Below are 22,917 nucleotides of genomic sequence, written 5' to 3'. Positions count from 1 at the left end.
CACATAGCAAAAACTTGAAGGAAAACGAATTTGCTGTCTCTCGTAGGGAACAGCTAGAGAGTTCAGCTTCCCTGGTGGGAAGTGAGACCATCAGGATCGTTTACCTTCGCACGTAGTCGGAAATACTCGGCGTCAGGCAGCAGAGGCTGGAACGACGAGGGTGGGTGAAGTAAACAAACGTCCAGTCACGGTGAAAGTTTTCTTCGGCGTGTTGATTTCGGGAGAAAGAAGTGTTCTTATTATGTTAATATAGATAATTAAAATAGCTTCAATGGGCGATAAGTATGAGGGAACAGCCTGTTCCCTCTGTTCCATGGTGGGACCGCCACTGCTATACCATCTATCAGTATCTCAGAGGCTACTCTACACATTTCACGAATGTTTATAAATTGAAATGTAATCTCTATTTGTTATAATGAGATGATATAATTAAAACATCTGTTAAAAACATCAAAGGTAAAGTGAAACTAACAACATAACATATTTGTATTTTACTCCTTGTTTAGAGAACAGTGGTTCAAAAATAATGGAGAAGCAAACCTTGTGTTCTTCAAGTTTCCTGCTGATGATGCTGGCCGTCTCCTCATTCATGACCTGCGGGATGTCGTCCGATGCGATGAGAGCCTCTGCCTGGTTGAGCCATTCACCCACTTCTCCCAAAGGGCCTGGGAGCCGAGTGTCCAGAAGCCATTGCCAGTGGCGTAACTGCAAGGAGAAAAAACATGTTTACCTCCTTGGAAAGGGCCTGTATTTATCAGTATTTACAGAATGATAGTTACTGTAACTAGTTACTGTTTGAAATTTGCAACTGTAACTCTGGTACCAAGTAACAACACAAGGAAATGTTATGTGTGATGTATGTTTCAGATATTGGGGTTTACATTGAATTTTGATACCTCTGTATTTTTGTATGCAAACGTGGGAGATATATTATAATTTAATGAAAATTAATTTTAGGTGGTCATCAGTACTACAGTTTATACTTAAGATGAATTCTGCATGTTACACCTTATCTAGAAAAAAGTAATGTAGTATCTTAAAGTTACTTTTTAAGATAATTGAAGCAGTGGTCAGCATTGCTTTTTCTGTCATTACTTCGGTTGACTGTAAAAGGTTTATACTAGTAGTTTCTACAAGGTGTGTGCTTAGCCAGCATGGAGCACAGTGTGTGTGTGTGTGTGTGTGTGTATGTGTGTTGCAATCGTGGACAAAGGATAAAGTGCATGCTGTTGTTCGTTACGAATGGGCATGTGGGACTTCCGGTAAGGAAATTCATAACCGGCTGGTGGAAGTGTATGGGATTTACATAATGTCAGCTGTTTCAAGACAGTCGGGAAAGTGTGATGGATGATGCAAAACACAGGCATCCATCCACAACCACACTACAAAGCACAACAAGGCCCTGGGAGGGAAGTGTTTCACCACAAGTGAAGTGGAAGCGGAAGCTGCCGTATGCAACTTCATCCGTAAACAGGAGACAAATTTTTACGAACAGTGTTTCTTGAAACTTGTGAAGCGGTACGACAAATGCAAGAATGTCGCTGGGTACTATGTGGGAAAATAGTGTACTGATTCCTCATGTCATGCTCTCCCTCCAGAAACAAACTCTATGCAGATGGCAGACTACAAAACTTTTTCTTCGACTATCCCTCGTATAAGCCACAATCTAATTTCTCCATCCAATTTTGGGTAAAAAAAAAAAGGAGGGGGGTTATAAGCCAGGTTCAGCTCCAGCTAAAAATTTCTGTTGTCTGCAGGTTGACGGGCAAGTTTTTTTTGGCAGTTTGGCAGGAGGCAAACACAATTAAACCTTCCAGCCAATATAGTACATGTTTAAAAATTGCATTAAATGTCCAAACTAGTACCTGGGATTCCAACTTTGTCCAAAGTCTCTCAATCTCTCTCCATGACTCGATGGTGATGCTGATCATGCTCTGAGACTCCACGAGCTTTTTCAGCTTCTCGTATATCTGGAACTTTTCATCCACCTCTGTCTTGAACACCATGAAATCCTGGAAATCAAAAGATACACAATCAGACTCCAGAAAATCTGAAATCAGTGTCATTAAGACATGTACAGAAAGATGCAGAGATGTTAGACAGTAGCACTAATTCATCAATTAACATAAGAATAAATGATAAGCCCCGTGACATCTAAAATCAAGCAATTGTCGAACTGACAATAAATTATCAATTAACAAATGTGTAATGACTAGAGACACATAATTTTGGTAAATAAAAAAGCAAAATTTCGGTATAAAAACAGAGTCAATTTTGGGTTCAAAAGTGGAAATAAAATAAAATTTTGGTGTTATAGCGGTGAAAAATCAGATGAAAACTATTATCTAAAAAGACATTTTGGTTTTAAAATTGTAAATATAATCCTAAATTTCATTTCAAAACTACACTTATTATACAAAATTAACATGTCACTTCTAATAGCACATTTACGTAGTTACCAGAGTAAGAAGTTTATTTTTGTGCAAAGGAGTCCATTTTTTCTCCAACATTAGCAGCAGAATTATCAATTTTCCGTGAATTGCATAACTCACAGGCTAATTCAGATCTCAGAAGGTGTCGCATCGGTAAATAAACCCTAAATTTCGTGTTTAGGAGTTTATTCCACATTTTGCAGTTCATTTCGCATTATTTCGTGACACAACATGGTAACAAAATGCATCTCACACCTTACAACAACATTAAAAATTAACACTACAATGTGTTTTTTGACATTTTGTTCTTTCGTCAAAAACAAAATATGCATGCTTCTAGTAATGACAATTGTTGGCCCCCTCCTGATACCAGCACCTTGAATTAGGCAATCACCCATCACTTTTTTTACCTTTTGGGTTAACCACGATGATGAGAATGTTTGATGAAACAATAAAATGCAAACACTTAAAATACTGCTTTTTGAGTTATTGTGCACTTTATGCACAGATAGGCTAATTTTGACGACCTACAGTTTAAAGTGGGATCTTAATCACTATCTGCTTCCACTGGGTATCAAACCAGTTGATTACAAGGGAACAATGTTACCACTAGACCATTGAGGAGGCTTAGTGATAACTACACTGCTTGTAGTAAAAAAAAAGAAAAGCATATGGTAAACAATATGTACATGCAGTATCATTTAATGAAAGTTTTCTCAGTGTGTGACCTCATCTCATCTTGAAATGCTCCAAAAAAAAAAAAAGCTATTATAGAAGTTCATACTTTATAAAATTTAAAGTTCCTATTTACTGAAATTTCTTTTACCAATTTTGAGTACTAATATATTCCTAAGGTCGTGCACAAACTGGCCACACTACATACCATAGCAATCATTTATTAATTACAAAGAAAAACATTTGGTTATCTAAAAAACTAAATTGTTCAAGTAGTGACAGAATCAATGCTCTAACAATACTTACTGGAAAATTTAATGGAAGAGTCTTTGTTTGTTGCAGATGTTCGAGGTATTGAGTTTTCTTGAGAAGCCACGTAATCAGTTCATTGTATTCAGTCTGAATGGAGCTCAAACTATCTGAGCCATCCACAAGCTGAAAGAAAAAAGGTCATTGGTTAGATATTTCTTCCTCATAATAGGACACAAAAAAGCAAACTATACATAATAAAATATACATGATGACATTGTCACATACAATTACGCAGCTACAATCAACATTTTTTATTGAATAGTTTCCACATTAATACATTTTATTACACTTTATTTCGAAAATAGTGTTTATCTGACTTAAATTTCTGGTTTAAGAGATTGATCATTTTCAACATTTGCCTGATTATGATGATTTGATACAAGAGATCTTAACTTGTGGAATTTGACTAATCCACAACTTCTTATGTTAACTTAAAACTTAACTTAAAAACTTGATAACATATATTTTATTGCATAAATGCATACTACACCCATATGATACATTGATGGCTGTTGTTAACAAGGGGGGATGGGGAAGAATCCTCTGAATAATTCATAAAAATGTAAAAAAATATGTAAGATATGTTGATCATGTCCCCCCGAGATATCTAAAACATTAGGAAACTTATGGCTACATTTGATGTTTTTCCTCAATATGTGTACAGACAGAACATCCTTAGAATATAGCCAAGCTAAATACTGGCATGGGGAATACTTTTATGGCGGTGACCATTTACCTACAATCAAACTTGCCCTCAAGCAACCAATAAGGCCTCCTAAGGCCCTCTGTTTGGGTAACAAGCAACAAACTTAAACCCCTCCTCCCTGAAGCTGCCAATAGGAAAACATGATTTTCTCAAAATATCAGTTCTGCACCGTTAATGGGAGCCAGGGTTTAATAATAACGTGACAATACAGATGAAATGTGGAGGAACGAAAAACAACATACTGTCATAAGTATGGTACTTTTTAAAGTATTTATATAATAAAATCATGTGTTTGGTAGGATTTCTCTCTCAAAATACAATGGTGAAGCAAGGCCATTAAAAATTGGAAAAAAAATAATTACAGTGCATGGACGAGATGCATTCATAGTAAGCATGGCCACTCTTTTTTTAAAAAAAAAATCAAAATTGAAAATGAAAAAGAAAGTATGAAATTTTTTTCGAAAAACGAGAAACGAAAAATGTTTAACAAAAGAAAAAGAATTCAAAAACAAAAAATCGAAAAATTTCACTTTCGAAAATCGAAAAACATTTTTCTTTCTTCAAAAATAACTATCCCTAATTCATAGCACAAGGCATACAAGTGCTGCCTTGTCTTGCTACATAAAATTGAGTATTACATACTTTGGATTCGAATAGGGCCTTGGGCTTACATATGTCAGATATGCATAAGTTCAGAGTTATGTCACATATGCATAAGTTCAGAGTTGTCTGCATGTGGAGAAAGTTCTCAGGTATCACCCATCCATGCAGATGTCTTGAGTTACTTACCGAAGGCTCAGGATACTTGTGCAGGAATTGTGCCACGTAGGTCATGATGGACTTCTCGTCAGGTCGTGGCACATCCACATCTTCCGGATCCAGCAACCGGGCAATTCCCAGCTCGCTCTCAGCAACCTGGAATGCAGTCTCCAGCCGCCTTCTGTTCGTCGCTTGGCGCAATGAGGCCAGGTCGACAAGGTTGGCTCTGATCGCATCTATGATGGCTAAGAAGGCAATGCCGTCTCTCCAGCTGCTTCCAAAGTCACGTACTTCAATGCCAAGCCCTCTGGAATAGCAATAGCATCCCGAACATGAAATGTGAATTGTTTACTTACACCATTTTCATAAATTACATCACTCTATTCCTCTATTTGCTTTGAATCTGACAGTCAGTCTGGCAAAGTCAGATTCAATCATAACTGGATATATATCAAGGAAAGCTAAACGAACCTCTATTAAGTGGAAATAAGCTGACAAAAGGATCAAGGTACCATCAAGTATAGAGCAAAACCTCCACAATAACACAATATAGTGTAATTTTGGTTAAATATCTGTGTGTCAGAAGTTCTTTCTAATGTTTAAAATCTTCAAATAGGATTTCAAATATTACATTGGCATAAATAAGATGCTTTGCTACTTTGCCTCAAACTCTGAGACAACGAAAAGCGTAAAAAATGTTCGAATGTGACATGCAAGCTACACTTTGTTGCAGTTTCCTCAGCAGATAGCACATTTCCTTGTTCATTTTTTCACATAAATTACTTTGTATGACATACCATTCAATTCGTCTTGCTAAATTTCTAGTTTCTGGTACTCTCCTATACAGTACTTGCTGGCAGATTTATACTAAATTTCCATTTATCCCACATTTTCAAGACAAATATAGTTGCCATGTGTAAGGTAAAAACCCTCGTATATCATGCAGGCCCGTAGCCAGGAATTCTTTGTAGGGGAGGCGAAGTCAATCCTAGAGGGAGCAAATTTTTAATTTATTGTGTCACATTGGCAGATATAACAGGGTACACAAAGGCACTTGCCCCCTCGCCCAAAAGAGATAAGTAACAGAAATGGGATGATATCTTGAAACTACAACGAACAAAAGAACTTCAAGCAACATCAAATAGCAATATTTCGATAATGACCTTTCCAGATTGCCAAAGAATATGAAGTTTAACATAAATGCCTAGGTAGGCTAATAGGGAATGTATCTAGTTGATATTTGCAGGTCGATAATGTTAATAGATAACTTTGGGCCTCTCTGCAGAATTGATTAAGGGAGCCCTTTATAAATGATGCTTCATAATGATTCCCTCTAGTTTCCAGTATGCAAGATTTTTACGCACAAAGGAATCTAACGAGAATCCAACAACACCATTGTGTTGTGTTATGCAAGAAAAATAGAATTAATTAAATAATAATGGTTACATATTACCTACACTTTGATGAATTGTGTAAAAATTTGTAGCTAATACATTTTTTCTGTACTTGCTACAACATTTAAACATGGGTCCCTTAGTCCATCACAGACTCTATTTCTGTCAAAGGGGAGACGCTTGCATCACTACAGACAACGTTTGCCTACTGGTTACGTTAACCATTTTGCAAAATATTGTGTGAATTGTATTATATTATATACTGCTGGACAAAAAAAACCGGACACTTGCATTTTTTGTGATAACGCAATGGGTCGATAAAAGCTCTGGTACAAGGGCTAACTAAATGTTGCAGAAACTGAATTAAGTACGAATGCATAAACAAAGTCCGAGCCTATGAATGGTGCATATGGTACTACATGATCTGCCGAACATTCTGTAATATACCTGCGAGCTGTTATTGCAATTCAGATGTCAAATATTAAAGTGTCCGGTTTTCATTGTCCAGCAGTATAGTTGAAATACATTTTTTGACACCTGACACACAAATAGGAATCCCTTGATTGATCAATGACTTCTTGGATTACAGTGTCATCATTAGGGACATTGAATTTTCGCGATGCGCGAAATCGCGAAATGTGAAAAAAGATGCAATTTTGAACATTCTGCACGTAACTACATCCCCAATGATGAAATATGCATGAGTTTTATTCGCGAAGTAATGCGAAATGCGTGCATTTCCACGAAATGAATGCTTTTTCACGAAATAACCGTGAAATATCATCAAATTAAGTAGGAAACACGCAAAAACCGGCAATCGAGGTTGTGCGCGCAAACTGTCGATTTGTAACGAAACATTTGCCTAAACTTTCCTACCACTTGCAGCTGAAGAACGTTTTATCTTCGATCACATCAGGAAGACGCTGCAAATTGGGATTTCCCATGCACATAATCTCAGTTCGAAAACTACGCTCCCTGTCAAGCTGCATTCCTTTCTTCCCCCGAATATGCATTTTAGAAATGAAGTGATTTTCTATTGATGTTTTATTTGGCTTGGACAGCTAAGTACTTGTATATGTGTACAGTATATAAAAATGAAGAAACAGTTTATCAATTTATAGCTCTTTTGCATGTTGTTTCCTCTCATGATGAAAAAGTGTGTGCCAATTTTTTTTTTTTCACCGCTGGTATATACCGCTGATCTAACATTTTATTTACCGCTCTCCTCAGTTTTTATTTACCATAAATTTGTGTCCCTAGTCATCATTAATATTTCATGGGGTGTAAGGGGTGCTCCTTCCATGTAGTGCACCCAATAGTCAACCTCACTTCCACATAGTACACCCTGGACTGCAAACTAACGAGGCTCCGGCGACTGGCCTCATGGCCAGTATAATTTTATTTGTGTTGTCCTGTGTTTTGTCCTTATTTGTGCTGAGTGCTCCTTTACAGCCTCATCTTTTAATGAAAGTCAGAATATTTTATGATTTTAGTTATGCAACGTTAGAGTTGTTATGTGTAACGATAAGGGGCTGGACCCCGTATAATGCGACGGGTGCAAAATAGCTTTAGTGCTGACGCACCCAAAATTTTAAATTCAAATTCAAATTCAAATTAATATTTCATATTAAGTTTCATAGAAAGAAATTGTTTTAATAGGTGCAATAATTTCACGGAGCACCATGGCATTCTCTTTAACATTTTTTTTCCATATAGATCGTTTGGCTCACAGGGCCGATTCCTGCCGCTCCATAGCTATAGCTCTGAACTTGGACTATAAGAACAGCAGAAATTGCAAGCGAAGCGAGCAAGAAAATTTTACGAAATGTTCTTTTATTTGTATAAAATTTGAAATCGAGGGGGGGACAATTGCCCCTCTGTGCCCCTTGCAAGTGCCCTTGGCCGTCTGGTATAAAAATGCAAGGAACGCGTAAAAACGAATTCCATCATAAGTACCCAATTGTCCTGCTATTCTTAGATTCTCCTAGTCTTGTTTTTTGACTTCAATGTTTGTTTCCCCTAGAATAGACTTCTGTCCAAGGTCAGGGGGAGGGGACAATGCCCCCTGCCCCCTGTAGTTGTGATACTGTTTATGAGTGTCTCTTCATCAATTTCACGTCATCCTTCATTGTTGCGATTAGCTAGAAGTGGCAGAAAAGCAACGCAAAGTTACAAAAATCAAATATCCACTCCCTCTCTCTACCACACTATTACCAAAAGATAGACTTTGGAAACAAAAATTTAAGCAATTCAAAGTTCATAGCAACACATCCAAGAAAAACATCCAAACACATTAGGCACCTTTAGTACAATACTACTCAAAATGTCGCAACTGTTCTAGATACTGAAAGTTGTGAAATCATTTCCCGAAGTCTAATCTGGAAGGGAATTCCCCCCCCCCCCCCAATCCTGATACGACATTATACGGAATCCCATACACCTTATAAATCACAAAATCAATAAGTGTCTTTGTAATGTTGCTAGAGTAAGACATGATATAATTGTAAAGATTAGTGAAAATTGCAGGTAGGAATGTGTTCTGTATTTTTCACAGGGGGGGCAGAGCAGGCTCTCAGGGGGGGCAGTTCCCCCCCCCCTGCCCCCTCTAGCTACGGGCCTGATATCATGCAATTAATAGGGGGAAAATGCAGTGGAAGTCAGACTTACTTGGGAAGAGTGTTTTGGACCCACTGCAAGAGGGCCCTTCTGGCTCCCATCTTCCATTTCTCAGCAGCACCAGCTGCCTTCTTCTGCTGCCTCTCCGTGCTGGTGCCACTCTCCGTGGAGCGTGCACCTACGCTATCCAGACTGCTGGTGCTTCCTCCGAACTTATGTCCTAGAGACTCCAGGGCTCTCGTGTTCTCTTCAATCTGAAAACAAAGGAAGATCAACATATATTGTGTAACAGCCACAGTTATCACATGCAGACAATTCACTTTTCACAGGGAGGCTAGATGGGACTGGGACCTACAGTTTTATGTAAGATACACAGAAATAACTCTCTACCAGATGTTTAATAAGCCATTCATTATTATATAGGGTGACCAGACATCTTAGTTTTGCCAGGCAGGCCTGATTTTCCCTTAGATGTTTCTTGTGTCCTGAGATATATCTTCGGTACACTTAATTGTTCCGACTTTTCACCCAGAAGCAAAATGCATAATATCTTCTGAGTAATTTAATTGAACGCAAGAAATTATACTGTCAAGGTGTTTTTATGTGTAATATGAGGACTACAGAATGCTTCTGTTGAATTTAACATTGTGCAAGAATGCAACAATGCAATACATCTAGGCTACAATGTTTTACTCTCACAATCAGCGCTTGAAGTGGAAAATGTTAGCGGGGGTATTGTTTGGTTGAGCCTTGGAGTTAGCTGAGGAGATGCTACTATGCTTTAACATGGTGACAATGAGACAGTTGGGGGGTGCTGTGCAAAAATTGTGCTAGCTAGGGAAAACCATCCCCCGCAGCACCCTTATCGAGCACTGCTTGTAATATACATTAAAAATTTTCTGGAACATTTATAAGCTCTTCATGGCTTTGATTTTTTCATACTGTAAATTATCCTATAAGATTCTACACCTACTTATATCTGTGATTGATTGATTCATTTACTTTATTTTACTTTATTTTATTTTACTTTTTGTGCCACTTTTGGCTAATTTGCGAACATGGGGATGAGTGATGATATGACGAAATTGATGAATGGACACTCACAAACATCCATGCACAGGCCGGGATTCAAACCCGGGTCCTCTGGCATCGTAGCATGATGTGCTAAACATGGGGGCCGGCTACTAATATCTGTGCACTTGTAGTTTTGGAGCTGCTGATTTGAAAACAATGCATAGTACGTGCCAAGGCAAAGTATACACAGAAGAGTCCCGGTTTTTTTCCTGGAGAATCTGAACAGCCTATTAAGTACAGAAAAATGCTGACTCTATCAGAACTCAAATTTGGGTCTCCAGTAGAGTGCTACAAGAAGAGCATTTCGCTTGAGTGCCAAATAGTTTGCACAGACAACGCTGGATATCATACCGAATTGAGAGCTTCACAAAATGGGCAGTATAGACTTGAAGCCTAGTAGCACACGTATAACCACAATTTGTCTGTGGTAGTGGCCCCTCAAATATGGATTGTGAGGTGAAAGACCCAGTGAAATTGAAACTTCCAACCAAGTCTTAACATTATATTTTGCTTCTACTGTTTCTGGGCTTGTTAAATTCAAAGCAGGTCAAACAGTGGTATCAAGAAATCATAGCTGATTTGGTACCTGAAGAGTGAAGTAAGATAGACAGATTTAACTCCTGATCAAGATGGCCCTTTCACTATATAGGTTCTACATGTGTGGCATTATATAACAGACATTCATTAGTCACAAGGTGAGGACCACCTTATAAAAACAAAGTTTTATAAGAATATTAAATCAGCATCAAATAATTTCATGGTGAGGCTTGGATAGCTGTACATTACCAAAGACAATATACCAGTCACAATTCCACATGACTAGTATGCAGAACACACAAGTTTAAGTTATATTATATCACTGTAATAAATTGATTACCTTTCCTAGATTTCTAACAATTATAAAGCACACTGGTGAACTAGAGCCCGTGAGCTCAATCATGCAAAACTATAATGTGTAATAGTTCATAATTTCAGTTTTTACTAATTAACCAATAACAGGAAATGAATGTCAAGTTATCATATACTTTAAAAATAATAACCTACATGCAGTGTGAATGATACAGATACTTTTAATGAACCAATGTGGAAGAAAGGAATATCTGATTCTAATTCCAGTGGTGTTGCGGACAAAAGCTCTTGCAAGTGCCATGTGAAGTTATACATGTAACACTGTCTAGTGTTTGTCCACGTACTAAAGCATTATTTATTTCGTGAACAGTGAACTTGGATCAAATAATGTTCCAGTCTGTAATAAAATTTCTCATTTTCTTCATCTTTCAATTTCATAAATGTGCATTTTTGTTGACATGCAAATTCTTTCATTATACGTAAAATTAGTACCATCTTAACACAGTTTCTATGAATTTATCATATTTGTTTAATATTAAGCAGATAATTGCTTCTCAATGGATTCTTGACATACTTCACGAGGTACTGCATCTTATCCAAAGGGATATGAATATGTTATTGTTAATTAAAAATATACATATTTACATTACCAAGCAAAAATATTTTATTAAAAATAAAGATCTATAAGGTGTCATTCTGAACTAAAAAAAACAATATATAACAATACTTTGAGACAGTGGCGTACGCAAGGGGGGGGTTACGGGGTTTAAACCCCCCCCCTTGAGCTTGTGAAATATTATGAAAAATGCTGTGGAAAAAAATTTAAATGGCCAATTTACCACAGTCAAAGATCTGGGACAATACTATTACTATTACTACATCTACTACTACTACCACTAATAATAATAATAATAATAATAATAATTTGAATTATTATTTCTATGTAGCATGGAGAAAAGCACAGCATTCCAAGCACACGCGTCTTTCAGAGTGATGCCTTGAAAATAAAGACGAGTTCTTGAAAATAAAATATGAGGGTAACTACATGGTGTTTGATTTAAAAGAGAAAAAAATGTTTTGTATTTCAGTTGCAACAATGTTCAATACTCTGGCGTACGCAGTTTTTGGGGGGGGGGGAGCCGGAATAGTAAATGTGGATAACACATGACTTCGTTTTGGAGGGCAGGATGCATAATAAAATATTTCGTATTTTTGGAGCTTTTCAGTCTATTAAAATTGTATTCAAAGACAAAAATGGTAACCGGGACTCACTTTAAAAGAGGTTTCGTATTTACACATTTTGATTTTTTAAAGTTCTCAACGGATTTTTATTTGAAAATTCTGATTTTCTCAAAATTTTGGTAGGGACTGTAGCATCATCGGTAGAGGCATGCATATTTCGTTTTTGACAAAAAGAAAACGAAATTTGAAATAACACATTGCAATGTTAATTTTTAAGGTTTGTGAAAGGTGTGAGGTGCATTTTCCTACCCTGTTTTGTCACGAAATGATGCGAAATGAACTGCAAAATGCGAAATAGACTCTTAAACACGAAATTCACCGTTTATATACCGACGCGACACTTTCTGAAGTCTGAAGTATCCTGTGTGTTATGCAATTCACGGAAAATTGATTAAATTTGCTGTAAATATTTGAAAAGCAAAAAATGGACTCCTCTATACAGGAATAAACTTAATATTCTGGTAATGATTTAATGTGCTATTAGAAGGGATATGTTTATTTTGTGTAATAGTGCAGTTTTTAAATCAATTGGGATTATATTCACATTTCTAAAACCAAAATGTAATTTTATATACCGCTTTTTCACCGCTATAACAGCGAAATTTCATTTTATTTACAGCTTTTGAACCCGAAATTGACTCTGTTTTTATACTGAAATTTTGCTTTTTTATTTACCAAGAGTATGTGCCTCTAACCATCGGCCATGCCTCTACGTACGCCAGTGTTCAACGAACGTGTATTTTTTTTTGTGTGAACAATGAGAATTAACTAAAGAAAGTTCTTGGTTCGTTGTTAGAGGCTAATGTATAGACAAAGGCTAGGCGGACAAGAATACAGTCACCAGTCTGCCTTTCCATTGTATTATTTACCTCAGCACGTTTGAATGTCTCTCTTTAAAATGTCTCACCTTGTTGACTAGACAATTATTTAAACGACAATAAGCTTAACTATTCGAAAATGTTTTGTTGGTAAGAACAGGGAGACAATCCAGATGTGAATTATCGGGAACATTTATGCGGGGAAGAAGCCGGAAAAATTCCAACCAATTTCGGGAATCGAATCCGGATCTCCCACGTGATTGTCAGATGCTCTACCGACCAGACCACCGCAGCTTCTTGGATGAATTCCATACTTTAATTATTTCAATTTATTTTAATATATTTTCTTGTTTTATGGATTTTCTTCACCCTTAAAATGTCTCACCTCGCTGACCAGACAAAAAACAAAAACAAAAAAATGCTCCCAGGATTTGATAAAAATTGAATGATTAGAAAGTAATTTCTTTCTATTGTTTTCATAAATGTTATATTTATGTAGATCTCTACTACATAATCGTAGTAGTGGTATTAGTAGTATTATTAGTAGTAATTCAGCTAATTAATTAATTATAAGTATTATTAATTAATTGTGATTATTATTATTTAATTAAAGTATAATAAATCAAAGGTAATGTGAATTTGGAGAAAGTTTTAGAAATAACCCCCCCCTTGACGAAATCCTGCGTACGCTACTGCTTTGAGATGTAGGGTCTTTCGGCTGTTTTTTATTAGTACTGCTATTTCCTGTTACTCCCATCTTCACTTGTTAACTTCATTTCTACAACAGATTCTACAATTTCTTCATATTCAAGTATATCTCAATTTGTCTTCTGATAATGCTCTGATATGATTAATATTACGTATGTAACAATTTGTCTTATAACCACATATTGCATCTAGATCCCTCTTTAAAGAAGGTAAAATCTTATGCTATGTATTGTTAACGTCATAAAATGTATGACTATTGTTTAGACACATATCTTTTAAATATTTCCAAATGTTCAAACCCACTAGGTTCATCTGGCAAAGGAAAAGGATTAACTGCACATGAGTTAAAACAAGTTAAAGTAAACGATACAAGTAAATAAAACTTAATGGCAGAAGATTGTGTAGCCAGCAAGTGTGTTCATGGAAACATTTCAAAGCTACATGTCACAATACTTCTTACAGCTAGCTCATTGGCAGGGCACATTAAGTGGTAGGCTTTTGGTCTCATCATCAATGTACCTGGGTTCAAGTCTTGACCTGGCCATGAATTTTATTTGTGATTGTACTTTCATCAATTTCATCAAATCACCACTAATTATTATCTTTGTGATTAACCAAAAATGGTAGAAAAGCAATGCTTGTACATTTTAAGATACCTCTTATATTGCACATTTGCTTTCTTTAAATAATTTCTCTCTGAAACATATAAAAATTAAAGCAGAACTCAGTGAACAATAAAATGAAGCTCAAATTATGTTCCATCTACATATGGATTTTGTTTTTTTCTTTCTCAGCACTTAGAAGTGGAACACAGCTCAAAAGTATCAACAATTACTTTCAAAACAAAAATAAAAATTCCAGAAAACAATTCCCACTGTTACATGGTTGTTTTTACATCGTTTATTATTATTTTTTACTGAATTTTACTACACTGATCATTGTGCCATGACATTATTCATTAAGATAACAGCTGGCAACATAAGACAATTTAGTTGTAGTAGTAGTTTATTGAATTAGGTTATTTTATGTTGCTTTTCTGCAGCTTTTTCGCTAATAGCGAAAATAATGATGAGAGATCATGTGATGAAGGGAGACTCACAATGAACACCCATGCCCAGGCTGGAATTTGAACCAGGGACTCTTTGTGTTGTAGAGCAATGTGCTAACCACTCTGCCATGGGGGTCGGCGTAGACAATTTGGTATAATTAGGACAATACTAATCACAATACAAACAGACCACTTGAACTCAAGATAATCTATGCAGCTCATGGCACTTGCATGGCAAACATCTTTACCCACCACTGACTTTTGAGTGCACAAACAGTACAAAACCATCATGCAATTTGTGACGTTATTGTTTAAAATAAATTGCAATTCACAGATTGTATATATACACACACATACATATCACTGAATGTGAGTGACATGATTTTCCTTGTCTACACTTCAAACAGCATGTAGGATAACTCACCAATCTAGGTTCCTTAAATCGTAGCTTGTTTAAGAGAAACAATAAGATCATAATTCTACAATTGTTTACTCTAACAGAACTTAGGTTAGTGTATTTACCAGTGTACATAATATCTAGTTGACATCATATCTTTGTACAAGAACCAGAGGAACATAACTCCAAAAATTGCTCTTTTCACTTTTGTTTAAATAAGCTACTCTCAAGAGCTCTATTTGGAGTTAGAGTGACTCTTCTAATCCTTAACAGTAAGATAGAGTCACATATCTCAAATTCACTGACTCTTTTTAAGTCAGACATACTCCTAAGAATGCATTTTCTCCTCTCCCATGTAAAGTTGACACATTGGAATTATGTCCCCCTGGTTCTCACATGGCAATATGAGGGTGGTGAAGATATGAACTGGAACTTGAATTTTTATTCATGCTTTGGGAAAAGGCATGGTAGTAAATTACTACTGCCAGCAAGCACCCACCCCCCTCTTGGCCACCAAAATTGATACAACATTACAAAAAACAGTTTCGCAGAAAAGTTTGTACTTCATTTCAGTGTATTACTTTTTGTTATAATTGTTAGAACAAACTGACTGGGCTAACTTTGACAATACTACATGTCACATCGTCCTGTTTTGACTCACTATCATTACACTATCATTAAATATTATCATCTGATGATGATGATAATATTTAGTTGCCCATAGGTGTGGAAAGTAAGTGTTGCAAGTTTTCGATGAAGGAAAATCTTGAAATAGGTTAACAAAGACTCTGTAAGACTAGGGAAGGCTCACTGTCACATAATCAGTCCAGAATTGTTCACTACTTTTCACAATGAAACATATTATCACCATTTCCTATTAGCCTCAAAACAAGGTGAACATAAGACAGACTAAAAGGCTCATTTTCAACAATTGGTAAATTTGTATGAAGTTTCATCAGAAGGGTATATCAACATTGGAGCACGGAACAAAAATTCACAAGCATCTTTTATTCAGAAATTTAATACGTGGCTGTATTTGATCCCAAGATGTTTCGAATGGATGCCACTACCTCTGTGAAATCCTCCAAGGATTTTCAAGTAGACAAAAGCACACAATTGCTGTAGAAGTGCAATTACCCTACTACAGTGGTCAGTAATGAATTCAGGGAGTGGCCTGGGGGGGGGGGGAATCCTCTCTGGAAACAGAACCCCCCCCCCAAAAAAATATTCAATAACCTGGCAGAACATCTAGGCTCTGAAAAACTTCCCGTCACAATACATACATTTTGCACCACCCAATGAATCAACATTATGTAAACACTACCTCCCACAGTGTTACAAAGAAACTGTGCAAAAAATTAGATCTGTGTGTGAAAATGTGGGTCAGTCAGTCATCCTGAATGAAAATGTTTTTGACTTTTAGCCAGATATTCCCACTCTTTTAGAGCATAAAAAATAAATATTTTTCAGTTTTTTAGCACCTAAAAATCCGCTCCATAGTAATCATTCTCTGACATAATTAGAAATCGGACCATAAGCTCCATAAGTTTATAATAATCTCATATGTATTATCATATTGACAAGGGTTAGGTGGCAGAGCAGCCCTTGGCTGAACCTCGCCTGCTGAATAAAGAAAATTTATTATTATTATTATTATTAAAATAATGTCTATAGGCCTACACCATGATAAATTCAGAATTAAACAATCGTCATAGTTCATGTAATGAGGCTTTTATTTACATATTATTTTGTATCTTTTGATCCCATTGCAGTCCCAGAATGATTTTTTGATATGTTTGAGAGTATGGCATGAGGGACCAAATATATTTTTTTTCACGATTTTTGGTGGACATGTTTGAGATATTCAAGATCAAAGGTCAAGGTCACGTGACAAAATTATATTTTTATTCAAATGTAGGCTTGTTATATATCACTGGAAAGCTTGTTCAATTCATTCCCTGTACAATAAGCTCTATTTCAGCTTCCTAGGCGAAATAGGGACGGAGTTACAGCACATTTAGTATAGCTAAGCAGGCTCAAAAAGGGCAATTTATGCGAACTTTGACCTTGAATAATTTAACAATTACAAGATGCAGGAGACTCAAAATTTTCATAGTTACTAAGTTCCATGCATAGTTTCAACTTCCCAAACTTCATGAAAATCTGAGTTGGTCAGGTTGTGGGCTGTGTTGATTTCATATGGAATGACTCATATGTTAATTTATTTTTCTTCAGGGCACTCCAAACTGCAATGGAATGTTTGACAAGAAATATAATATAACATGCTTCTTTAGATGTAATTATCTTAAACTCGGCAACTACAAATAGACAGATAGATATAAGTAATAGGCAACATTTAAGAAAAACCGGATTTTGTGTAGGCGGTAGAATATGCATAAGTATCATCGTGCAAATTGTCCATCGCCATGTTTATTCTCTTTGTTTTACGCAGAGAGATATTCAAGAATGGAAAACTCCAAATAAGCTGCTAACTGCTGACAACTTCTGCACCAGAATAAATCGAGGCCTTAAAAGCACACAGGTGCAAGAAAGAAATTAATGAAAATAGTCATGAACAAATTGCCGAGCAAGCAATGCTTATACATCCAAATAGGGGGCAGTGTTGCCAGCGTGAGTTTCTTCACTGACAAATTTCCCCAAATTTCTTCAACACCCCTAAAATTGTTAACAAAGGCTCTAAATATATCCTTATCCCCCCCCCCCCAACGAAAAATTCTGATCCCTGCTAATGTATACAGTATATCTATGTGCTAGAATCATTAAATTATCTGAAGGAATGAACCTAGCAGTGGCGGATTCTGTTCTAGCATGGGGGGAAGGAGTTATAGGCGGACGGAGCGTGGGGAACTTACCTACATCTATATTTCCTATTCACTTTTAATTTAAGGCACAGAGCACAGTGCAATCCACAGGTTATGGATTTATCTTGCACAATTCGCGATTAAAATTACCACCTGAGCGCTAGTGTCGCTTCCAATATGGCCGCTCTATGTAGGATAAATCTTTGTTTACATTCAGCAGTAGTACGTAATAGCAGCGTGTTGTCGTTGCTGGTATGGAAGAGAGGTTTAAATTACGCGATATTTTTAAATATTGCGAATGCGATGTGAATTCCAGGAACTCTCACGAACTCTCAGCTGTGCTGAGAGCGAAGAATTTAATTATGATAGGCAAAAATAACACGAAAACGCAGACGAAACTAATGTATACGCACTGGTTCTTCAGAGCAGTGCGGTTTCATCTGCACTGCACCTCGGTTGTAACTGCCTAACTGGGGCTCTCAGAAATGATTTGAAAATAAAGCAATTCACCTGTATTACATAGCTTGGGCAGGAGAAAAATGTAAACATGCCGTTGCAATTCTTTCCCCAAAGAGGCAGGCTGGTTTAATAACAATCCAGGATAATAATAACAACAATTTCATTGAGGCTATCTTCAGTGTTCACTTAAAATTGACTTACTGAATGAAACAGCAACATTAGCATGTCAATTTCCTTTTTCTGATTTACCATTATGATTACAGACATTAATTAATTCTCAAGCTATTTTCTTTTCATCTTCGCACTTAATAGACTTGCACCTGTTCCAAATTACATACATGCTACATTGTTTTCGAAGAAAAAATGTTATATTCATACAGAACAATTTAAAACTTACTTTCATGATAATACAATCATCTTTCGAAAAATAAAGTGAACAGACTCGTGCGTTCTTCGTAATTTCCTTGCCGCATTTCAGTTATGTCACTTGTCAATCAATTCTGTTTTCCCTGATTTATTTACAAATTTCATTTTGTTGATTCCACGAGATGGAAAACACATGTAAGGTTTTCACTTGTCTTGACCCACAAAATAATTTAGAGGAAAAAACTGAACAGTAGACGTTACTTCTTCGCATGTTCCCCGTGCTTCGAACAGCTTCAACACAGCGAAGTGTCCTACTTGGAGTGGTTCCTGAAAATCCCACCAGATTGTATATCGGATAATGTTAATCACGTGCAGAATGACTGACTCTAAAATAATGCAGAAAATCCGAGCAAAAATACATTTGCATAACCATCACTCAAAAGCTCCTTTAACGTTAAGCTTACCTGGAAATACAGGATTATAGTCCAAATAAGTCCTAATACCACAGGCGGTCTCCCGTCCACAAGATCTGATGAATTGATGTTCACAAGTTTTATCTATAAGAAGAAAACACTTTGTCAAATCCTCAATGATACTTCAGAAGCAAAAATATTATTGTCTTAACGGTGGTACTGAAAGTCATAATTTTGGAACAGGATTCTTCATAAATAACAGAATTATTTCGGCTCTTAAAACAGTCGAATTTATTAAAAAACAGTCGAATTTATTAATGTTTGGATATCATATGTTTTTCTTGATTGTTACTCTAATCAATAATAATACCATCAGTACCAATACTAATTCCTAAGTACAATCAGATAATTGGCGTTGATTAAGTTCATTTGCAAAACATTTTGAAGTCAAATGTATCATGAATGACAAGGGTGGGTTAAAAGGAGATGTGTTTTCTCATCCTACTTTGGAGTTCCAAAACACCCCGCCCCCCAAATCTAAGAATTAAGTGATCATCCCTGAGACGTTTAAAACTAACACTAAACCTTCAATGGATCTGTGGTGGTCAAAAATGTAATCCGTCCACAAGAGAAGATCGCCATTGATTCCAAGTGAAATTGACTCCAACATTCAATAAACAAAACCAAACACGCTGCTTTTTGGGTCTTTAGGAAATTAGATTTAGGTACAGTGGCGGACACTTCTGGATTGTACATACCACATGCACTTTCAATGGAATAATTTACAACCGAGAAGTGACCGCGACTGTACCAACATAAATAAAGCTACTATTCTGTAAATAAATAAATGCCATGTGTCGTAGAATACTTACTCGTTTGCTTTGGAGAAATTGTAGGGCCGTGTTCACGTTGCTCAAGAAATGTGGCCGTTTTAGGTTCCTGCCCTTCTCCATAGGCTGAAAATAAATCAAATATTCACTTCTAGTTTCACAGTGCCATAAGCTATTCTCTATTATCAGTGTGGATAAAAATAATGATTTAAAAAAATATATTTTTGATAATATTTTTTATTTAAATCGATTTTTTTAATTATCTTAAAAATCGGGCATAATATTGCTTGAATATGTTTTTTTTATAGAAAGACTTTTTCTAGTAAACGGCCCTGTAAAATATTTGAACAGTTTGATTAAAGCGAATAAAAAATATATGTAAATATACATTTTTCTGTTTCTGAATCTAGTATGGATATGTTTGTTGAGTGTGTTAATGAAACTATAATGTTTATTAACAATTTCATGATAATGACACTATTTACGACGTAACACAAAATGTTTGCTATTCTTGCCATAAAAATTATCGAATTTTAAATCAAGAGCAGTATAAGTGTGTTTACAGTTTGCATATTGCATTTCCTTTCGTATGAGCTTCACCCCATCAGTACACACATTTTGTTTCTTTCCTTTTCCTTTTTAGAGCCTAATAAACACAATTAAATGATTACGAGATTAATGTACTTTCACAAAAAGTGATTCTGATATCTACGAAATCCTTATGTACATTATTCTATAAATTATTTCTTTAAAATGATTTAAATCAGTGATTTCTTTCTTAAAAAATCACCTCATTTAAATCTTTATTTAAATCAATAAATATGTAGTTCAGAGAGAGAAAGATAACCGCACCAAGATTCATTTCAATGCTCTGGACGAAATTCTAACTGGAAAATTGAAATATCACAGCAGTTTTTTGAAACAAGTATGGACGTCCGGAAGACGGAATAATGAAGAGCAACCCGAAAATGATCGCAGTACTCGTAGCATTCCTCGTCCCGTTCCTCACGCCGAGAACAATGCATCTTAACGCGGCTTCGAATCGGACACAGCCGTCTCACACATCGTCATTTGCTGCAAGGGCTGGACCCTCCGCTGTGCTGTGCCTGTTACATTGTTTTGAGTGTTCAACACATTCGTTAATTTCCTCATTGTTTAAACCTTTCCAAAGGATTCGTCCGCTATGTTGGGAGAAGATGACAGTGTTTATGCACAGTATCTGTGGTTTAAGCCAATGCTTTTAGTTTTTGAGAACTGTGTCTGAGGAAATTTTTAGACTATCCCTACTTTTCCTATGCTGGTGCCTTTACTACTTGCATTTTTATCCATTCTCAAGGGGCTCTTTACACCCCTTTTTAATTTTAAGGTAAGGATTCCCGACGAACTCAAAAATTTTAAATTAATCAATCACTCATTTAATTTCAGTCACAGTGATTATGTTAATTATTACCGAGCGTTGCAACAACATAATAACTTCAAACTGAAGGTTTGATTTTTCATGGAGCAACAACACTATTAGGCTTGATTCACATCTACGCTCAAGCAACGCTCAGATCAAGGTCCGGTCAAATATTATTGAATGACTCTTAAGGCGACTGGTTTTCCAGTACGAATGACCTAGTTGGCACTGGACTGGCTGGCTACCTGGCTGGAAATGATGGCTGTCAGCCTGGCTGCTAACTTGTTGAGTGTACCTTGATTCCATGTTTTCTTTCGAGCCATTACCCCGACCCTGTGGCCGAGTGGTTAGCACATCGCGCTGCGACGCCAAGGGTCCCGGGTTCGAATCCCGGTCGGGTATGGTTGTTTGTGAATGTCCATTTTCATCCATTTCATCATTTCATCACTCATCCCCATCTTCGCAAATTAGCCAAGAGGCACAAAACGCGAAGTAAAATAAACTAAATCAATCAATCAATCAAACTTTCGAGCCATTAAATGATAACAGCAGTAGCTAGCTATTCTCCTACGATGTTTCTTTTAAAGGGGCTTGTCCATTTTTTGAAACTTGTCTGTCTGCGCGATGCCTTGTGTGAACAAAAGTATACCAACAAGTATGGCAACGGGTATCGTATGAGGCGAAAACTAGCAGGTGAGCCAGTACCACACAACTAGTCCAACTGAAAAATCCAGTAGGCAATCTAGCCTCGTGTGATTCAGGTATTAGATAGAAAGTGTTCACACCAACTGGCGGCTGACCTCCATATGTCCACCAATCGTCGTCCGGGTTTCAACATCATCAGTTGCGAAGTAAAAGCTGTAGGGGTAACATCGCCGTCCCGTTGCAACGTTGCCAAGCGTACGTCTATTTTTGTAAGTTGTTTTTATTAGCTTGTTTGTAGTGTTCGGGTGTTTTGTGTACTATTGTACAACTTTTATCCAGTAACGGTGCTGATAAACTCTCTCTCCCCGTTTTACAGTATGTTTGGCAAATGCTGTGTATCCGACGCTCATTTGTTTCGTCCCGCCAGCTACTTTCGGTGCCTTGTGACACGAAAATCCCCGATGTCAGTCGAAGAGAATTCAACTGATCGCTGATTCGTTGTTTCCCAGCCGCCAGCTGAAAATGCGAGCAGTGTAGCGCTCAGGCCAAGGTCCGCTCCGCTCACGGTCCGATCACGATCAACTGGAAAAACAATTACCGGGGCGTGAGCGGAGTTAACCTTGTGCAGGTGTACAGATACGAAAATCCTGCATTATATTATTTGTTGTTTTATACCTTACCTGTGCATTTGGGACAATGTTGGAAAGCAAAAGAAATGATTCCTTCGATCACGTACGTCTCTACAAAGAAACGTCACAAATATCGAAGTATTACTCACCAATCTCTCCCCGGAGAGGACTTCCAACAAGGCAAGAAGTTTGGTGCCATCCTTCAAGTCATCGATCAAATCGTCTATCCTCAGCGGTGGAACTCGCTGGAACAAATTAAAACAGGTTTTTCTAATTATTTGTTTTCATAAGTGACAACGAAAACAACATTAATTATGCATTTTC

General features: G+C 36.7%; 1 protein-coding gene across 13 annotated transcripts in view; it reads right to left on the bottom strand.

Moving 5' to 3' along the window:
- Msp300 (Muscle-specific protein 300 kDa) overlaps positions 1–22,917 on the bottom strand; it is a 609,326-nt gene that overhangs the window by 370,646 nt on the left and 215,763 nt on the right. For 11 of the 13 annotated variants that reach the window (XM_083137559.1, XM_083137562.1, XM_083137558.1 and 8 more), the window contains 9 exons: positions 22,743–22,838; positions 19,963–20,046; positions 19,142–19,234; positions 15,058–15,081; positions 8,946–9,148; positions 4,915–5,191; positions 3,414–3,542; positions 1,866–2,012; positions 541–705 (listed from right to left, as the gene is read on the bottom strand). In XM_083137559.1, the coding sequence (XP_082993685.1) occupies positions 541–705; positions 1,866–2,012; positions 3,414–3,542; positions 4,915–5,191; positions 8,946–9,148; positions 15,058–15,081; positions 19,142–19,234; positions 19,963–20,046; positions 22,743–22,838 (1,218 nt within the window). The remainder of the gene's footprint in view (positions 1–540; positions 706–1,865; positions 2,013–3,413; positions 3,543–4,914; positions 5,192–8,945; positions 9,149–15,057; positions 15,082–19,141; positions 19,235–19,962; positions 20,047–22,742; positions 22,839–22,917) is intronic. The other 2 variants (XM_083137560.1, XM_083137550.1) reach the window with 1 other exon arrangement.

Source organism: Lepisma saccharinum, chromosome 16, assembly GCF_977018435.1.
Source record: "Lepisma saccharinum chromosome 16, izLepSacc3.1, whole genome shotgun sequence".
NCBI lineage: Eukaryota > Metazoa > Arthropoda > Insecta > Zygentoma > Lepismatidae > Lepisma > Lepisma saccharinum.
Note: the sequence above shows the minus strand (reverse complement) of the source record. Positions and strands in the feature narration are given on the sequence as shown.